The sequence below is a fragment of the Hippocampus comes genome, unplaced genomic scaffold, assembly GCF_001891065.2.
Source record: "Hippocampus comes isolate QL1 unplaced genomic scaffold, H_comes_QL1_v1.1 scaffold229, whole genome shotgun sequence".
In the NCBI taxonomy this organism is placed as follows: domain Eukaryota; kingdom Metazoa; phylum Chordata; class Actinopteri; order Syngnathiformes; family Syngnathidae; genus Hippocampus; species Hippocampus comes.
In genome coordinates, this window is record NW_017806060.1 from 593,954 (window position 1) to 612,822 (window position 18,869).

At 43.3% G+C, this 18,869-nt stretch overlaps 2 protein-coding genes across 2 annotated transcripts in view; both read left to right on the forward strand.

Moving 5' to 3' along the window:
* Positions 1-1,704: 1,704 nt before the first annotated feature.
* rpl5b (ribosomal protein L5b) lies at positions 1,705-5,744 on the forward strand. Its single transcript, XM_019893152.1, has 8 exons — positions 1,705-1,827; positions 2,287-2,356; positions 2,440-2,555; positions 2,629-2,763; positions 3,317-3,519; positions 4,936-5,113; positions 5,200-5,288; positions 5,582-5,744. The coding sequence occupies exons 1-8, from the start codon at positions 1,825-1,827 to the stop codon at positions 5,679-5,681; spliced, it is 894 nt and encodes a 297-aa protein (XP_019748711.1). The 5' UTR covers positions 1,705-1,824; the 3' UTR covers positions 5,682-5,744.
* A 5,018-nt stretch (positions 5,745-10,762) lies between these two features.
* The window catches only part of sh3rf1 (SH3 domain containing ring finger 1), a 35,938-nt gene continuing 27,831 nt past the window's right edge, over positions 10,763-18,869 (forward strand). Inside the window, exons 1-2 of the mRNA XM_019893129.1 lie at positions 10,763-11,077; positions 13,644-14,125. Coding sequence (XP_019748688.1) covers positions 13,751-14,125 — 375 coding nt within the window. The 5' untranslated portion in view covers positions 10,763-11,077; positions 13,644-13,750. The remainder of the gene's footprint in view (positions 11,078-13,643; positions 14,126-18,869) is intronic.

The window sequence follows — 18,869 nt, forward strand, 5'->3', positions numbered from 1 at the left end:
TGCGTTCACATACCACGGTAGCAGACGTGAAACCCACTTTTCTGGTTTCGCACTGGCAACGCTGACGCAGGTCTATTGTTGCCAGCCAGTAGGGCACTCCTGCCTGCGCACGCAGCATCAGAAAAAAAAAAAAGGAGACGAGGATGCCGTACAAAAAGTCCATGGCAAGAGGAGGTCTCACGTCCTGCGCAATTAGCATTTCAGACATGCCTTGAATCAGCTTAATGGCTGTTTGGGAGCAAAACCTGCACACTGAGAGCACGAAGTTGTTAAAACTGTCAACTTTATTTTGATTTGAACAAACCACAGGGCACGAGAAATAACAATCAATTAGAAGGAAGGCATGACTGCCAAGGGGTCAATCATTTGTCGTGCACTGGCGGGCAAACAAACCTCGCCCTGATCTGTGAGCTTGGGCATCAGGCGCTTTGCTGAAACAATGTTGGAAAATCCACCTCTGGTAAATAAAAAAAAGCCTCTTGTTATCAAACATCTGGGCATAAGAGTAGGGGGAAAAAGTTTGTTTTGACTTTTAATTAAGTGTGCATTTTAAAACAAAAAACCCCTAATGGATAACATTTTGTGTTACAAATAAGTCCTGCTACCAACATCAGGAGCTGTGGCAAATATTGGCTTCTTTACAGTGCCAGTATTACCTTAAGCTTGCTAGCACTGCTATCTTGCTGAAGCTAGACAAAATTCTCTGTGATTTGCTGCTTGCATTGCCCCAGAAGCACTGCACGCTCTGCCACAGATGGCGAAAGTTTGAGAGGAAGCTCTGATCCTCCCATGGGTAAGTTCAGCTTCCACGGCTCTCTGGCTCATTAAAAATACTTGACATGATGTTGGCTTTTAATGTCACTTGCGTGGCTTGTCCCATCTCAAATTGTAAAAGAGTCCTTGTTCCTGAAATGTTAACTGCACACACTCTTGTGCATACCGGGGGCTCGACAAAAGTTGCTTTAGTACACTTTTTTTGGTGGCATGGTGGTCGACGGTCACAGTGCAAAGGTCTGAGGTTCGATTGCGGTCTCTGTGTGGAGTTTGCATGTTCTCCCCATGCCTGTTTGGGTTTTCTCCGGGTACTTTGGTTTCCTCCCACATTCCAAAAACATGCATGGTAGGTTTATTGAAAACTCTAAATTGTCACTAGGTGTGTTTGTGAGTGTGAATGGTTATTCGTCACTGTGTGCCCTGCGATTGGGTGGTAACTGCTTCAGGGTGTCCCTCGCCTACCGCCCAAAGTAATCTGGGATAGGCTCCACCGTGACCGCGACCCTCGTGAGGATAAAGCGGATCAGATAGGGACCCAACCTGGACGTCTCCATGTGTTGAAAATGTTGCCAAAAAAGTGAAATAAATACACGTATATCAATATAGGGGGATATTTTCAGCTCTTTCTCGTTTTTTTTCAAGTCAAACATGTTAATTACTACCAATAAAGACCCACATAAAATTAATAAAGCCCTCCTTTAAATAATCTGTCAGTATACACCTATGATCATGTTTTTTTATAACCCAACGCCTAGCCCTTTGTGATTTAAGTTCAATTATGTGTGATTGTTCAGGGTTGAGAGAAGACAAAACCCAGCAAACCTGCTTCCACCTCTGTGGTTTCGGTCGGGTTACAACATTTTTGCTGCAGTACCGCCCCAGCTTTCGAGGGGGCAGTGTGATAAACTCTATCGACCCCTTCCTCTCATCCTGTGACACGTTACTTACTGCGCATGCGCACTGGCCAACTTCCTTTTCTCCCGTGCAGCGGAGTCAATTCCCAGTCTTTGGCTCCGGGCTCCTTCGTAAGGAGGCCAGAAAGACTGCAAAATGGTTTGTAATTTTCCCAATATGTGTCTACATGCCTACCTAAGACATTCATCTTGCTCTCGGCGCCGATTGTTGAATGAAAACACGCACTTGTGTAAATGATGACCGTGGATTGTGGCCCAAGTGTTCGCTCGCCGGCTCTGCTTCAACGTGGCCTTATGACCGTGCGGACAAACACACCACTTTCCTGTCGCATACAAACTCAATTCACTGTCAGTCAGGGTACTGTTAGTGGTCAAACATCTCACGCCGTCGTTGACAAACACCTGACGTGTCATTTCAACTGCGATCTTGGTTAGCACGTTGCTAACTCGCGTCGTTTACTTCAATTAGAGCTAAGTGCTAACTACCCAGCGACACTGACAGGCCTTTAAGTCTGCGCCGAATCACAAATGATTGTGTTTACTGACGTGTATGTATATTTCTGCATTCAGCTAACTTGTAGTGTGTCCTCCCCCGCAGGGTTTCGTTAAAGTGGTTAAAAATAAGGCCTACTTCAAGAGGTATCAGGTCAAGTTCCGTAGGAGGAGAGGTGCATTCTCACACTCACTTGTTTGATCATTGTTTTCGCATTTAATGGAAAAATAAAAAAATCACACTTGTGCTTCTTCATAGAGGGGAAAACTGACTACTTTGCCCGTAAGCGCCTTGTTGTGCAAGATAAGAACAAGTACAACACACCCAAGTATCGCATGATCGTCCGCTTCACCAACCGGGACATCATCTGCCAGGTGGGTTGCACTGCTCCATCTCTGTTGCCACGGCGATGGCGGCGCTGACCCCGTGTGACATGCTTTGTCGCAGATCGCCTATGCCAAGATCGAAGGAGACGTGATTGTGTGTGCGGCGTACTCGCACGAGCTGCCCAAATACGGCGTCACCGTGGGTTTGACAAACTATGCGGCAGCCTATTGCACCGGGCTGCTGCTGGCCCGCAGGGTATGTATCGCCGCCGAGTTACCAGACCGAGTGGGTATGTGTGCTGCTACAGTTGTGTGGTTGATTGAACCAAAAAAAACTTGATCCAGCCTCCCATTCGGTTCAGAAATGGTGGTCAAACTTCAATTTTTTAAAGTGTGAACACCATTTTTGATTGATCTGAACAGTTAATGAAATACATAATTTTTATAGGTAAATGGAGTTGAGCATGAGTGCTGACCTTGCCACACGTCTTCGTATCTCAATGCGTCGACCCGCAATGGCTGATTGACTGCACAGGTTACTTTCCAAAGTGTAGCACTCTGCTGGCCACGCGATTGTAGTTGACATAAATTGCTGGTCACCCTTTATATCCATTTACACTAGTGCTGTCACTTGCAAATCTTTTTTCCCCATCGAATAGAGGGGCTCAGCCGTACAATAAATAAACAAGTTATTTAAATAGATTGGGCCATCTTATGATAGCATCTGTGATTTATTTTTATTTTTTTTAAACATGTCTTCTCGCCTAAAATGGCTGCTATCCTTTCTCCTCCTCCTCCTCCTCCTCCAGCTCCTGAACAAGTTTGGCCTGGACAAGGTGTACGCCGGCCAGTTGGACGTGAATGGCGAGGAGTTCAACGTGGAGAGCATCGACGGGCAACCAGGCGCCTTTACCTGCTACCTGGATGCCGGCCTGGCTCGCACCACCACCGGCAACAAGGTGTTCGGGGCCCTCAAGGGCGCCGTGGACGGAGGCCTTAGCATCCCTCACAGGTGAGCTGATCCAGCATCATATAAAAAAGAAAAAACAATTAAGACATCCTTTGTTTTTAACAGCAGACGTTTAAGTAGCAATCACAGAGAGCAGTTTGAGTACATTTTACTTGGGTTTTTTTTTTTTTTTTGTTTTTTTTTCCCCTTGTTTCTTGTGGCATCATTTTTAATCTGCAGTCTGAAAAAACATCTGGGCGTGTGCTGAAAAGTGCTGTCCTTTATCTGAACTGCCATTACGTTCACTCACTGGCAGCAAAACATTTTGATTTTTTTACGCACTCCAGTTTGAGTTGTGCGTGATTAGCGGCTTGTTCTATTCTATGACTAAGACAGAACAATTGATAAGAAAAAGGACCAAATGCGACAGTTTGAAATGTGTGTGAAGTGTCAATCGAAAATATGTAACCTGAGCTAAACTGCTTGGAAGGAGGAAGCTGATCAGCGTCCCAAGAATTACACAGTGGAAATTCAGGAATAGTTAATGTTTATTGACTGACTGGCGAATGAATTAACTTTGTTGTTGCTTGGATTGATGGCACAGATGGGCTTGTTTAACATAGAAATGGATCTTGATGTGGCGCGAGCGTTAGCTAGCAAGTCGTCATTGCGCGCAAAGTGACCCGAGACCGACCGTTGTTTGTACGAGCAATCAAGTCAGCAGGACGACTTTTCCCCATGTTGAAAGTCAAGTAGAGAAAAGTATGCAAAGTGGCTGCTACAGTAGAAACGACTTCCGGTATGTTGCTACATTTACAAGAGCGCACACTCACGTTAATTTATTAATCTAAGGTGAAATTCATCTTGGCGACAATCCGTGAGCGCTGGTGCCTTTTAAAAGAAACGTTACTTGATGACAAAGCAGAGTAGCTGTTCCTCGTTTTCTACTGCATTGCTGCTGCACTACATTTTGGTTTTATTTAGAATTCAGTTTTGTCTTTTTATGTTTGCCTACTTGTGCTGCAACTAAGGGTTATTATAATAGACTATTATTTTCCTTTTTTTGCTCGATTACTTGAGGAATTGAATGAAATGCATTTTCGTATTTTATCCTTCTCACTCACTGGTTCCGCTGAAGTAATTTTCATTTATTTGTTACATAAAGGGGGGAGGGGGCGGAACTCAAACCTTTTGAGGTTTTGTCTGGCTGCACAACCGCAAACACAACCAGTTTGTCCTTGTTTCAATTACTAGTCTAGCACCTACTGCGTCTGAACATGAAGTGATCTGTGGGCAATATATAGGGGAGCGCATCAGTTACTCATGGAATTATTCTGTCCACGTCAGGGTCCCCAACTTTGTAAATGTATTGAGCAATTGCTTGAATGACCTGGAAACAAACGCCAAGTGTGTTATTAAGCGTATTAGGAAAAGTGATCGATTTGCTTGAGTTTTTCTCAACATTTCCCGCCTCCTCAGCACCAAGCGCTTCCCGGGCTTCGACACCGAGAGCAAAGAGTTCAACGCCGAGGTCCACCGCAAGCACATCCTGGGCATCAACGTGTCCGAGTATATGAGTATGCTGATGCAGGATGATGAGGAGGCGTACAAGAAGCAGTTCTCGCGCTTCATCAAGAACGGCGTGACCCCGGAATCGGTGAGTGCAGCTCACGGCCGCTCTGGATGATCTTGTCTGTTTTTTTTAATTCTATATTTGAATCATCTCCAAAATGCCATTTTCAGATTGAGGAAATGTACAAAAAAGCTCACGCCTCCATTCGTGAGAACCCGGTTCATGAAAAGAAGCCTCCCAGAGAAGTCAAGAAGAAGCGGTGAGCACACACTGTTGCTTGTGTCCGCCATATACACAGTGAACATAGTGTCAAGATAACTGTATTTAAAAAAAAAAAAGAAGGGCTCTAATCTACGATTTAAGAGTTCAGCTTTGTTTCTTCTTTCTTTACCTAAAATTCAAAGACTGAAGTGTGAATGATGACCTTAAATACAATTACAGAGGTGAAGGTGAAGAAGACTTTTTTTGGTCTCTCTGGTGATTGTCGAGATTGCAGACTGACTGACTTGGCTGTTGTTATTGTGCTAATGCTAATGGTCTTGTTCTCGAAAGGTGGAACCGTGCCAAGCTGTCTCTGGCCCAGAGGAAAGATCGCGTCGCCCAGAAGAAGGCCAGCTTCCTCCGGGCTCAGCAGAAGGAGGAAGCGGAGTGAGGCCTCGCTCTGTATTGCTCCTATGCCAGAATTTTGTTCTAATAAATCTATGGAAAATGCTCACACGACCTCCTGCTTTTATCCTACCTATGCAATATTTAATCTACTTGGATTAAAAAAAAATCCAACAAAAATCTCAGCGGTTAAAATAAGACTCCTGCACATCTTCTGAAAGGTACGTAGTTTAATTAAAACAACCTTTGAATCTACCCTGATTAAAACCAAGACTATAGTACGTTGTCGAGGACCGGACTTTGAGACCTGTGCTTGAGGGTAGGCTACAGTGGCACACAATCTGTGGCGCAAACCACTGACAAGCACAGAAGAGTTTGTTCATACAGCAAGTCATTTGAGTTGAGCTGGGCATTATCAGCGGTCATGTCCACATTGTCTGAGGGCTCTATTTTTCATGATTTTGCATTCACATTTTGGTAAGCTAGTTAAATTTTCCTGACGTTTCTCTGAAAATAAGACCTAAATCCTGCAAACGTGTGGGCAGCTAGTTTAGATCTGAAAAAACAAAATTGCGCTTGGTTAAATTGTATTGCCTTTTAATGCCCCCGAAATCGTGCTCGTCAAAATGTGAAGACCATAAATCTTAACAATTCGATTTCTAGTAGTTTGCTTAGTACACTTGACACATTCAGTATGGCGGATCTGCCGACGTATCGTAGGAAAACGCCAACCAAACGATGGCGCCGATCTAAATCAATACGTAGCTAAAACGTCACGCGTTGTCCAGCAGAGCTGCCCGCTTTGGTCGCCAGGGGGCTGCATTGAATTTGTTTTGACGTAACCTGTTTTATGTAATAAATCCAAACTAAGTGTTGAATAGTACAATTAGGAGTGATGTATTTGAAGTAATCATAGAGTGATCAGTCATCTTATGATTTTTTGATACACAGTAATTCTCTTGTAATAAAATTTTGCACAGTACACAACATCGTGCACTGTACATACCAGTGGTGAACAGTCAGGGCCAGTAGTAAGACTCTACTCTCTTCATTTCGTAGCATTTCTCTTGACTGCACGTGGATTTTTGTGGCTGTCTAGACTTTTTTTGTCCAATCAGATTCCAGCCTCTCTGTGTTCCCATGTCAACCTAATCTGCCCTCACAATCTGTCGTGCGGTCTGATGTAATTCATTCTTTCGGTATCCATGCCACTTATCCTCGTTTTATTTAAATTAACTGTTCTCGTAATTTTTATTTGTATTGTTCTCATTCACTATTCAGGCTAAACGTATTTTACACATCTAATTTTATTTTACAAAGATTTTTTTTTCTGTATTAAATTCAATTTCTATAACACTTTCATGGGTGTGACACATTCACAATTCAATCTATTCTATTAATGTAATTATCGTTTAATTTGATTTACCGGTAGTTAGATTTTTTTGTCTAATAATAATAATGTTTAAATTTGTAATTTTACAAGTTTGGCCCCATTAACATCCAAATGATTAATTATAAAGTATTTAAAATATTACATGTCATCATCTTAATTTCAATTTAACTTCTCTGTGTGAGATTGTAGTTTAATAGTATGATACTTTAACCGCTGGCCGAGCCTTCGTTCTCCCAAACAGTATGTCACTGTATAAAAACTGCCGTGACATTCCATTACGGAACAATGATTAGAAAACATGATTTAAGGACAGGGAATGTACACACTGGCACCGGAGGTCATTTGGGAGCCAAACGTTTTTCAGGCTCCACCGCCACAGTACAATTTTCGCCGAGTCAGCAAGTCATAATTCAGCCTAAATGCGGAGCTCGGGTTTTGCACAATGTGCACTAAATTAACTCCTTGGCGCTTTGTTGTTTGGTGTGACATTATTATAGGCTGCCTTTGGCAACCCGGGCCAGAGTCGCTCGAGTCTTATCTGTTTCATTAGCAGCCAGCTTCTTACACTTTGGCTGCCCTTGGCTTCGAGGGGGGAAGAATAGCGCTTTGTTCCTCCTCAACTGGAAAGGTAAAATACAAAGTAAGCGAGGAAGTCAAAGAAACGACTTGGCGGCTGTTGTTGTTGAAATAAATGTTACTCATTTCCCATAAGGCCTTTCCTTCTCCTGCGCTGGGGAGGGCAGATATATGGCTACGCACGCAAACACCATTAGCCAGTAATCGGCCCTTTGTTGCCTTGGGCTGGCTAATTAAATCTTATTAAAAAGCCTAATCTTGATAGCACTGTAAGCACAAAGACTTTTGGTCCTGGTGGAATAAAGCTCAAAGTTGTTCTTTGATAGTTAATATATGCATGCTTGTCAACCAGCATTACAAATAAAGACTCCGTAATTGTTTGTTTATTTGTGTTATGGTTCCCAAAATATCACCGATTTGAAAGCAAATTAGGCAGCAGAATTAGGAGCAGTAGAGTGCAACATGTAGGACATTTCAGCGCACTTGTTGGAAAACGTTGGCGTTCTATGAGGAAAACATGTTACTTGTACTATTCGTGACATTATAAGTTTGTAACATCCAGCGCTACGCTCGTAGAATTAGTGTTGTGTGCACATGTCAACTAGTGTTTAGATTTGCCTCACCTTTAACATGAAGTTGACTTTTTTTTTTTTTTTTTTTTTTTTTTTTTTACTAACCCCCTTAACCCAAATTTGGGTTAAATTAGGTTGACCCAGCAGGTTCAATTGAAGACTGGATTTGGGCAGACTTGCCATTTTGGATAAGTGTACTGAATTCGAAGTTGTAGCGTAACATTCTGAGAAAGTATGTTGGTAATAAAAGTACTATTATTTTTAACCACAGCGAGACTGATAACCTGGTAACCATTTTTTTTTTGTTTTTTTTTGGTAGCTTTTATGTGAGTAATGGGGATTTTTGACCCCCTTATTAGATCAAAATCTTGACCCAAAGTGCTGGGTCAAATCCTTAAAACAGGTCCTTGCGGTCAGGGTACGCAACTGAGGCAGTGCCACCATCATCTGGCCATTCTCTACATGTGCAGAGTAAAAAAAGAGAAGATAAAGGAAAACAAACTTATAATGTTCTGTAACACTTCTTTACATTGATTTTGATTTCAATCCAGCATGAATTTCATCGATAAAATAACTGAATCTGCATTTCTTGTTCAAATGCGTGGGCAAGAAGTGAAGAGGGATCGAACGTTGAGCCTCCAATGACCACCCACACGTTAATTGCCAACTCGTGAGGCTGGTGCGAGCACTCACACAAAAGACTTTTCTGTTTGCCTTTCTGTCTTCTTTTTTTGGGTTCATATTTTTATATCAAATTCCAGAGGGGGTAATGCCTCATCAGTCATGAACCTCACTGCACATCGCTGTCCTCAACCCAATTCGGTGGCCTTAAATAACTCAGTATTGAATGAGTCCCTTTTCGACCCATAAGAATAACATTATCTCAGGTCATTTGAGCAAATGTGTTATTTTGGAAATGCGTATCAAACTGGTAGCACATCACACTAATCAATACTGACAAAGTACAGCAGCTCTCAGCTTCATGCTGGAAATCAAGAATGTAAAATAAATGATCAAAAACCTTTACACAGTAGTTAAAATCATTACTAGTACTGTAAGATACAGTCGCTCTACTTGTCTTCTATATTATCTTTCGGGGAGATATAGTACTAGTGCACCGCTAAAGGATGGTGAATAAATGCACAAATGAGTTTCCGTACATGTCAGTGTCAGTGTGGAGGTCAAGCAGGCAAAAAACAACATGTAGGTAGGGGGCATTGTCTGAGCGGAGGTACGAAAGGGGGAATGTAGTGTGGAAATATGAGCTGGGGAGCAGGGCGAGTTGGAGGGGGGGACTCCTGCCAGCTCCCATGAGATCACATGTGACAAAGGAGCGCCACCTCCTTATAAATCTGCCGCTTTATTGCATCTCCGTCCCTCCTCCCTCTTGCGCAATATCTCCCAAATGGGATCCAAATCAATGTTGATTGTCTGGCGTGTGCTGTATGACCCCACTGGAGTTTTGACACTTTAGCAGGCAATCACACTCAATGCTCACACTTTAAAAAAAAAAAAATCTATTTTTTTTGAAGGGGAAATAAATCAAGCAGTGATAAAGTTTTACAGTTTAGAAACACATCCACAAAGCAGATAAACCGGGTTGTAATTTCATAAAGAGTAAGGAACAACGGCCAAGATAATCTCGTCCAATAGGACTTTGTTTTGCTGTTAAGGTTGTTTTTGTCTTGCACGTTGTATGTCATAGTAAAATGTGTTTTGGATAGTGCACTGAAACAATAAACATAATATTAGCCTAGGATAAAATCATTGTCATGGATTTTTACAGTATACAGTACAAGCAAGTCTATGTAGTACCACATTTTGCCACAAAATGCCATGCAGCACTGAGCTCCGCTGGAACACATGCAGTGTGATACAAGAAGAAGAGAAAGCGGAGCAAATCAATGCTGTGGGGTTCATCAACCCGTCGATGCTACTCTTTGCACGCAACCTGAGCTTTCATTAAAATAAAATACAAGCAGGGACACTAACTGTGCAAGTTGAAACACTTAGTTTGAGAACAAAAAAAAAAAAGGAAGTATGTCCTCATCTCACATGGAAAACAAATCCGGACATTTTTTCCAGGTATCTTATAGAAAAACTAACAGATCTGAATAAAACATAAATTTCATTTTTAATTTCTGCCAAATCACATAAAACACGAGTTCGCCCCTCCTCTGGCACAGTTTCTAGAGTAAGAGGATAGATCCTATTTATAATATAAATACTAGCATATGCATTTTTTGAGCGATTAAATGGAATTAAAAACAAGTTGACACATGGTGACATGATTTAGCTCACGCCCTTTCGACAAAAAGCTCGGACGCCTGCTTCCCGTGTACCTCGGGAATCAGCACACTCTTTTATGGAGTGCATGATGTGATCAATAAAAAGCCCGATCGTGTATTGAACGTTGATTTTAAAAATTAATATTAATTATGAGCCATCTTAACAGCCTTTTGGTCAGAGACGCTTCACTTTGGCCGAAATCCTCTTATTGATGCATTGTGTCCCTGTTAAAATTTTACAATTCCCAGTATCTTTGAATGCGACACACTCCCTCCCTTCCCAGTGTGTTTGCAGGTTCAACAGAACAGAACAGAACAGAACACGACAAGCGACTAGCATGGCGCTCGGTGGACGCGCTCCGACTTGTCTTTGCTCGCATCTCCTCCTCTTCGTTTAACTTCTAAAACCGCTACAACCTCAACGTGGACGCGCCAGAAGACAGATTAAAACCTCCGGGAGACATAGTAGAACACATTTTTCGATTTTTTTTTTTAAGAGGAAGAGGGGAACGACTAGTAGTAGTAGTAGTAGTAGTAATAGTAGGGGGAAGCTTGCTAACTAGTAACGCTAGCCATAACTGGGTGATAAAGGACACAAGAGGTAGTCGAAGAGGTAAGTGTGCTAATCGGGTTGAATTGTTTGCGATTTCTGTCCGATTCGCCCTTTCGGGGACCATTTCGAGTGGTGTTAAACTTGCCACTAAGTTCCTGCTAGCTGCCTGCAACTACTTGCATGTAGTTTTACCTTACTAATAGCAATGTTGCCCAAGTCAGGTGGACCGTTTTCGAAAAAAAAAAAAAAAACCCAAACAAAAAACTAAACAAAAAGAAAAAAACACAACAACAAACAAAAAGTGTCCAGTTGCCTTGATTCAATCACTGCTGATTACCATAACTAGGATGGCTGAGAAGCTAGAAAGACAAATTTTAGCAGGTACATTTGTATTTTTTTTTTAAATTGATGTTTAGTTGTGACGGTGAATTAAAATGACTTGGGAAATCATGCTGTTAGGTTAACAATATTGTGTTTTTGTTTGTTGTAGGTTTTGTTTAACCCCAAAATTTGCTTTCTGACCAGAATGTGGTGTGTAAAAGAGCTTTTCTGTGAAAAGAAACACACTACACAGTGACTTTTACACAATAATTTTTTGCTTTTGTGAATCATCCAACTATAAAACAAGAAAAAACAAGCCTGAGAAAGGGATTTTGATCACAAAATGCTATATATATATTTTTTTTTTACAGACAGAGTCATTGACTCACTGTACGGCTTGAGTTAATCGTGAGAGGATTTTTTCACAACCGCGACACATATTTTGTTTATATCATACATATACATACTCTGTTTGACTTAATAGCTTGTTGGTGGTTCTCTCCCTCATAATAAATGTGACAAGCTGAGGTGCACCCACTAATCTTTGTCTTCCACTCAAAAGCGGTGTTGATCCAAATCCAAAAGGATGCAACACTGCCATCTACTGGGCTCTGTAAGTTACTACTGTGGTTTACACACCTGAATTTCACAGACAAGCTGGGCAAAATCTTCTTCAACATGTTGAAGAACGTACATGACGGCTATATTCGTCGAAGGAAGTAATATTCTGGTTAACGAACATTAAGGTCCACAGTTGTAAATACGTTAATCAGGTACTTTACAAATACAGTATTGTGTTAAGAAGCCCATTTTGTTGAAGAATCCGAGTTATATTTCTTGGCCAAGAATATTAAAAACACACAGAAGCTACATTTGGGATCATTTAAAAATATACGTTGATGACATATAGAGGAAATACATTTGCAATATGACATATGATTACTTATTAAAAGAGTAATTAATATTGCTAGACTTTCCCTCCCACCTTGTTGTATGTAGTTCCATACTATTGCCCAGGACGTGCAGTGAACTTGTTGGGGAGATGAGATGCGAGCTGAAATATCCTCTGGTGATGTCACATTGCATTGGGCTTAGTACAGTACAGTAGTTAGTTCCATCCTAGCATGACACAGCCAATCACGTCAAGTGCCTGCACTCTGTGGCTCAATTCATAAGCGCTATTAGAGCAATGCCAGAAAAAAAAAGCCATTTCTCTCCAAATTGCATATGAATGCGGAAGCACTTGAAGTTGCAGTGCCTCTGATTAACCCCATGTTTATTTTGCCTCATTTTTATCGCAGAGCCCTTGCGTTTATCCAAGGCTGTGCAGATTTTTTTTTTTTTTATGTCCACTCTGTGTAAGACCGTTTTAAATGTCACGACATAATTTATTTGTGGACCCCCAGGGGTCTTGTGCCACAATTTGAGAACCAGTGCTTTACAATACAGTATAAGACAGATGAATCCATCCCTCCTAAATTGTTCAAGTAGATAAAAAAATATTTATTTCAAGGGCAACATATCCTGTCACAATTCCGCCATCAGAGAACAAGTGGGTTCACAGGTCGCAGGTGCTTCTAGCCGCTTTGCGGCAAATTAGATTAAACGTGAACTTTAAGCACCTGTGAGTTACTCTAATCAGGCTACGGTTGAGGTTCTAGGTGCTGTTTTTCCACTTTTGTGGGACTAAAATCATCCATACAATTCATGCATGAGTGAGTTTGGTTAAAGAGTAATTCGGGATGTTTTTTTCTTCTTTAAAACAGATTCATCAACCCTGTGGGGCCACCGAGAACATTCCCAGTTGTTGTTGATGAACAATATTTCCTATAGGGAATAATAAAAATGCAATTACTGTATTAATTACATTTCCAGGGTCTGGCATGCATTATCATGGAACTTAAAATTATTATTCAGGAAATTTAAAAGTAGCATGTTCAATTTTTTTGAAGGGTCATTCAGAGTAAACTGCTAATATGTTGATTTTCTGAGATGAATTTTTCCTTGGGAAATTATGATCGAGGAAAAAAATATTATACATATACAGTATAATCCTCTCACATCATACTTGGGAAGAGAACTGAGAAAAAAAATGTATATTAAATTGCACTCGTTAAATTGAGGGGAGGGGGGGCAATCTTAATTAAGGCGGATGATTTTTCAAAATCATTCAGTACAAGTATGTCATCGGCGGTTATTGCATCAGTTTACAGTACATCAGTCATATGTGGTTGCTAGGCATGGATCCCGTGACCTGGTTCTCGGTACTGTTGATTAATCTGCACGTATTGACCCTCTTTTGCAGCTCATGCACAGGCCATGGCTGTAACCGAGGGATGGGAGTGACGTGACGCGAGTGGAGTGAGCGGCATGTTTCTCTGCTGAAGCGATCAAAGCGAAGCACTCGCAACCATGGACGAGTCAGTGCTGTTGGACCTGCTGGAGTGCCCCGTGTGCCTGGAGCGTCTAGACGCCTCGGCCAAGGTTCTGCCCTGTCAGCACACCTTCTGCCGACGCTGCCTGCAGGGCATCGTGGGTTCCCGCGGCGAGCTACGCTGCCCGGAGTGCCGCACGCTGGTGGAGTGCGCCGTGGACGAGCTGCCCAGCAACATCTTGCTGGTGCGCCTCCTAGACGGGATCAAGCAGAGGCCACGCAGGGCTGCGCCCGCGGCCGCCAACGGCACCGCCGGAGCGGTGGCACGGGCGCACGCCGGCGGGACCCGTGGCGATCAGGGCGCCCCTGGAGCCCAACCGCAACGGGCCCAGGCGAAGAGCACTCTAGTCCGGGTGAGTCTACTCCCTCAAGTCTTTAATCGGTCCCGTACTGCATTTATATATGACAATTTTTTTGTTGAATAATAATGAGGTGATCAATGATTTAATGGTAAGAAAGAATAAATACCCACGTTTTAGTTAATTTTCGGGGGGGAGGGTGCCAACTTAATGCAGCAAATATTACAGGACTGTTGATCATGTAAATGTTCGGTGGTCTGGATTAAAGAAGAGAGCGGGTTGAGATCGACTTCAGTCAAGCTTTCGTGCTTGTTTTTGTAATGCGAAATGACGTGGGAATACCCGGAGAAAACCCACGCAAGCGCAGTGAGAACATGCAAATGCCACACAGGAAGTCTGGCGCCGATTTGCAAACCCCAACAGCAAATCTTGGGAGGCAGAAGCGCAAACCACAGGGCCCACCGTGCTGACACCCCCCCCCGAGCAGAAACAATACAGTGCAAATCTGCGTGGATTGAAAGCGGCACGTTGCATTAGCGCCGCTAATCTTCGGCGCGGATTAACTGCGATCAGAGTGAAATGGAAAGCAGCCGGTTGACTCACGGACGTGATTGAGACCAGTTAATAATTTAACACACGAGGTTTACTGCTTTCTGCACCAGCCGACGGTTTTCCGATAATGAGATTTCTCGCATTGACATTTTTGTATTTCCTCCTCCCTGTCTTGAGCGATTGCTTGAGGGTCCATTCAACGGTGCCGTTTGTCAATGAACTTGGGCGATTCAGGGTGGGACCCGAAGGCCGCTCAGTGTTATCTCCACTTGTAAAGCTTACTTGGTGAAACTGGAACATTCCTGGAGCCTGTGTGCAGAATTACTCAACCAGATGAGAGTTTACTTTTTTTTTTTCCCGCTCCTTCACCTCAATCAACACAACATTTGATTTGCAGAAGTCTCACAAGATATTCCGGTGTTGAGATTTGACAGTCTCGCCAGATGTCGTCGCCTTGCGAGTAACTGAAGACTTGTGAGATTTGCTCAAATCTCACGAGAGATGCTGAAGTCGCAGTAGATTTGCACAAGCCGTGGAAAAAAGGTGGACTTTTCGCAGAGTTTCTGTGGTTGTCCGACCTAACTGAGGTTGGCTTTGGCTTTTGGCATCGGAGTATTTGGACGATGGCATTTCACAGATGTGGGAAGACACAGAGGAGCTGTTTTAAATCTGGAAAGGCGTGCAAAATAAGTCCACGTATATCCTAAAGTGACAATGTGTTCGTCGTTCATTGTTCTCGGTCGTCACGCCGTTATTGAATTAAAATCGAAATTGTTGACGTTTGATCGCTTCCCCAATTTAATAGACCAAAGTGGCGTGAGTATTATAATCGCCTCAAGTCTCGGTGGCAGTTTTGGTGGTGTTTAGCAGACAGAAAGTCGGCTGATTTTTATAAACATTGTCGCCCAAGAAACCAAATGTGTTTTACGAGAATTTTCTCATGCCCTTCATCTATTTAAATAGCGTTCATGAAAGCAGTAGTTAAACTGCCCCCGGGAAACAGTCGTACATTTATGAGTACATTTTTGTGTTGTTTACCTTGTAAATCAACTGATAACGTATGCTAACACCTTAATCCATTTGTAAACCTATTTGGTGTCTTACCATTCCACAAGACCCCCCGAAAAAAGCAAAAGGCAAAATATTTGAAGGGCCCCTTGTTGTGAGTAGCTTTGACCTGCGCACAAAAAAAGGGGAGGATAGGGTTGATGAAAAGATGTAAAATCATCAGAATGTCAACAGGCTGATAATGGATCGCCCCGGTCCGAGATCAGAGGCCCTCCTGTAAATTGCTACTGGGCGACCCGCCTTGCTGGCTACAGTATCGCTCTATTCATTCGTGCTCCTTTCAAAGCTTATTTGGGCTTTTGGGAATTTCCCTTGGCTCTGTACAGCCCCGGTCTCTGTGGACATCTCTTACGCTTGCAGGGCGTGTTGACATTTGACACGTCTTGGTCCGCTTCAAACAAACGATGATGTGATTTGTCTGATGATGATGTGCTTTGCTTGATGAATTGTCAGGGCCATTGTTCAGCTGTCCATACAAACGCAACAAGTTCACTAATAAACAGCATTTTAATTTTTTATTTTTTTTTTTAAGGGAAGTTTACGTTTTGTCGTACGATACAGTATATGCCACGTTTCAACTCCAGTCAGGTTGCGTTAACAATGACTGTGAGATTGGCAACACGAAAGTTGCATTCAGTTCGCCACAGGGTGGTTCGGCTCGGGTGAAACCCGACCTTGACTTCAGATGTGGCATGAAATCATCCTGTACCGGTGAGACGGCATCATGGCAGTAAGACTGCTTGCTTGCTGCGTTATAATACCACTTCACCGTGTGTGCGCTTCTGCAGATGTTTCCTATTGTCCTTCTTGGCCAGTCATCACGCCTTGCGAAAATAGTTTTTTCTGTGTCTGCTCGGCCGTCGCGAGGCGTTCCTCTAATGCCGGACAAAAGCCTGGCGGTGCAGGTGGAAGGTCTTCGTGACATGAAAAGGCCGTGGATCAAAGCTGAAGCCGATTGGCCGCTCTGATTTCCCCCCCGTACCCCATCACCCCACGGGCCGGTGCTCCATGGGGTCTTGAGCGCGCTTCAGTAACCCCGTTCGACACCTTTCGCTTCACTTCTTCATTGTCAGATGGCCAACAATGTCCGCCTGGAAGCAGCCCGTTTTGGATGTCCAGCTCCACCTCCGATTTTTGTCTGGCCGGGAGGGCCGATGAGCTGCCTGACAGATGCACAACAGGGTTTTGTCTCGGGCCCCCTTCTGATCTCACTGCTTAGCCGACACCGAGCGGAATGACTGGTAACAGAAGACGATGGGTGTGATAAGTAATGACGTCGTGACCAAAAGGCACAACTGTTTAGTGCAAAATCAGCTCTGCGCCCCCACTCCTCTTAACACCATCTCCAGGGCTGTGGCAGTTGTTTGACACTCTTTTCTGGCATTTGCTTTTAGTTAGTGTAGTGGGGGAAGGGGGAGCGAGGGCAACGAGGGCGAGGGGGTGGTCTGCTGCAAACCTTCAGTTTGATGATTCACATCCCATGCTGCTTGGTAACATGGATGTTTTGACTTCCCCTTGCCCTCATTTACCTTGTATAACCATGTTTTGTTTTGTTTTTTTCTTTTGCCAACGTGTATTGAGAACAGATGGCGGGCCAAGCAATGCAACAAGCCGTTGGTTGCTGACTAGGAGTCAGAGATTCGAGTTTATTGTAGTCATGGGTTGGAGCCAAAGAGCGACGGAGGGGAGGGTTTAACGTGGGAGATTTGCCTGGGATGTCTTCACTTATCATTACGGTCAGTGTAGTGGAAACAACAAGTTTGCCGCTTGGCTTTTATAAACCACAAAGAGGTTCCTCATTCCCACCGGCTGAATATTATGGAAGAGGAGAACGACTTTGCCTCAATTAAAGGTGGTACAGATCAAGTGACAACGAATAAGGCAAGAGGCCTCCTAAATTGTAAAGTCTTCAGTCATAAGCTGCCAAAGTCTGACATAAAAGCAGTCGCAGAAATAAAATAAAATAAAATAAAAAAGATGTCTCCTAAAAGATTATGCTAAGCGATTATCCTGCGGTGTGGGATGCGTTGAGTGATTATTCCTCGGGTTAAAAAAAAAAAAAAAAAAAAAGATTCGCGTCGACGATCATAAGTTTTGATAGTTCTGATGGCAAATGCTTATATGCGTGCGGTCAACGCAGGGTTGCGCCGAATTGCACATTTAAGGTTTGTTGAAGGATGCTCGCGATTGATGGTTGAGATAATCGTTTGGTGTGCGGTGTGCTGGGTTGCCCGTGTCAAGGTAGTGTCGGGCTATACGGCCTAACTTTGATATCACTCGATTGATTTACCCACTTAGTTTATAAATGTGTCAAACTGGACCAGACAAAATTGATTGATATTAAAAAAAAAAACTTCAGACTTGTTTCTCATTGACACAGCGGCAATCATAAATCCCCAATCGGAGACCGATCGTGATCATGGGTGTTCCGGCTGCAGACGTTCACGGCATCGGGCGCAGCTGCGAGAGTTGTTCTACTCTGTCAAAGTGATGGATGACCTTCTTGTGTTTCTGTCGTCGTTAAAACAAAAACAGAACCCCAAAAAAAAGTTGACTTGACCCGTGGCAGAGGGTTGCTGTTACTTTTCCACAGCCTTCTTGATGTGAACACGTGGAGCCTCTTAATTCATTTGTTGCTCTTCGGTTCCGGCTGCTCTTTGCCCGCTCTCCGTTTTGTTGATGAGAAACAGGAAAATATTTTGTCCGAGGGACGTCATCAGGCCTCTGTGTCATGTAATGAAAGCCTTTAACAGTTTGTTTTTCTTTTTCAAGGCCTCTCACACGCACATCAAACAAACGGGACGCCGGGCGGCGGATTTTGTTTCCCTGTTATTTTTTGTCATTCACTCGTAGATTTATACCCTCGGCAAAAAAGAATGTTTGTGTTTTTCTTCTGCGGAGGTTGTCATTAAAATTCCTGCACGCCTCCCTCATCTGAGGTCGATGAGTCACGCCGGCCCGCTTTGATGACGTCACGCTGTTGTCGAAGCCTCTCCTCGTGGCCGGCTGGCTGACCTCCGCCAGGGTGACACAAGCCCGTCATTACGCAGTCACACTGCACCTCAAAGATGGCAATCATGCCCATGAAAGCTTTCCATCGCTGGGATGTTTTCCCCAAAACGCTTTTGGGCTGCCATTCCTGATCACACGTAACTCTTGTTTCTCCAGGAGCCCCCCC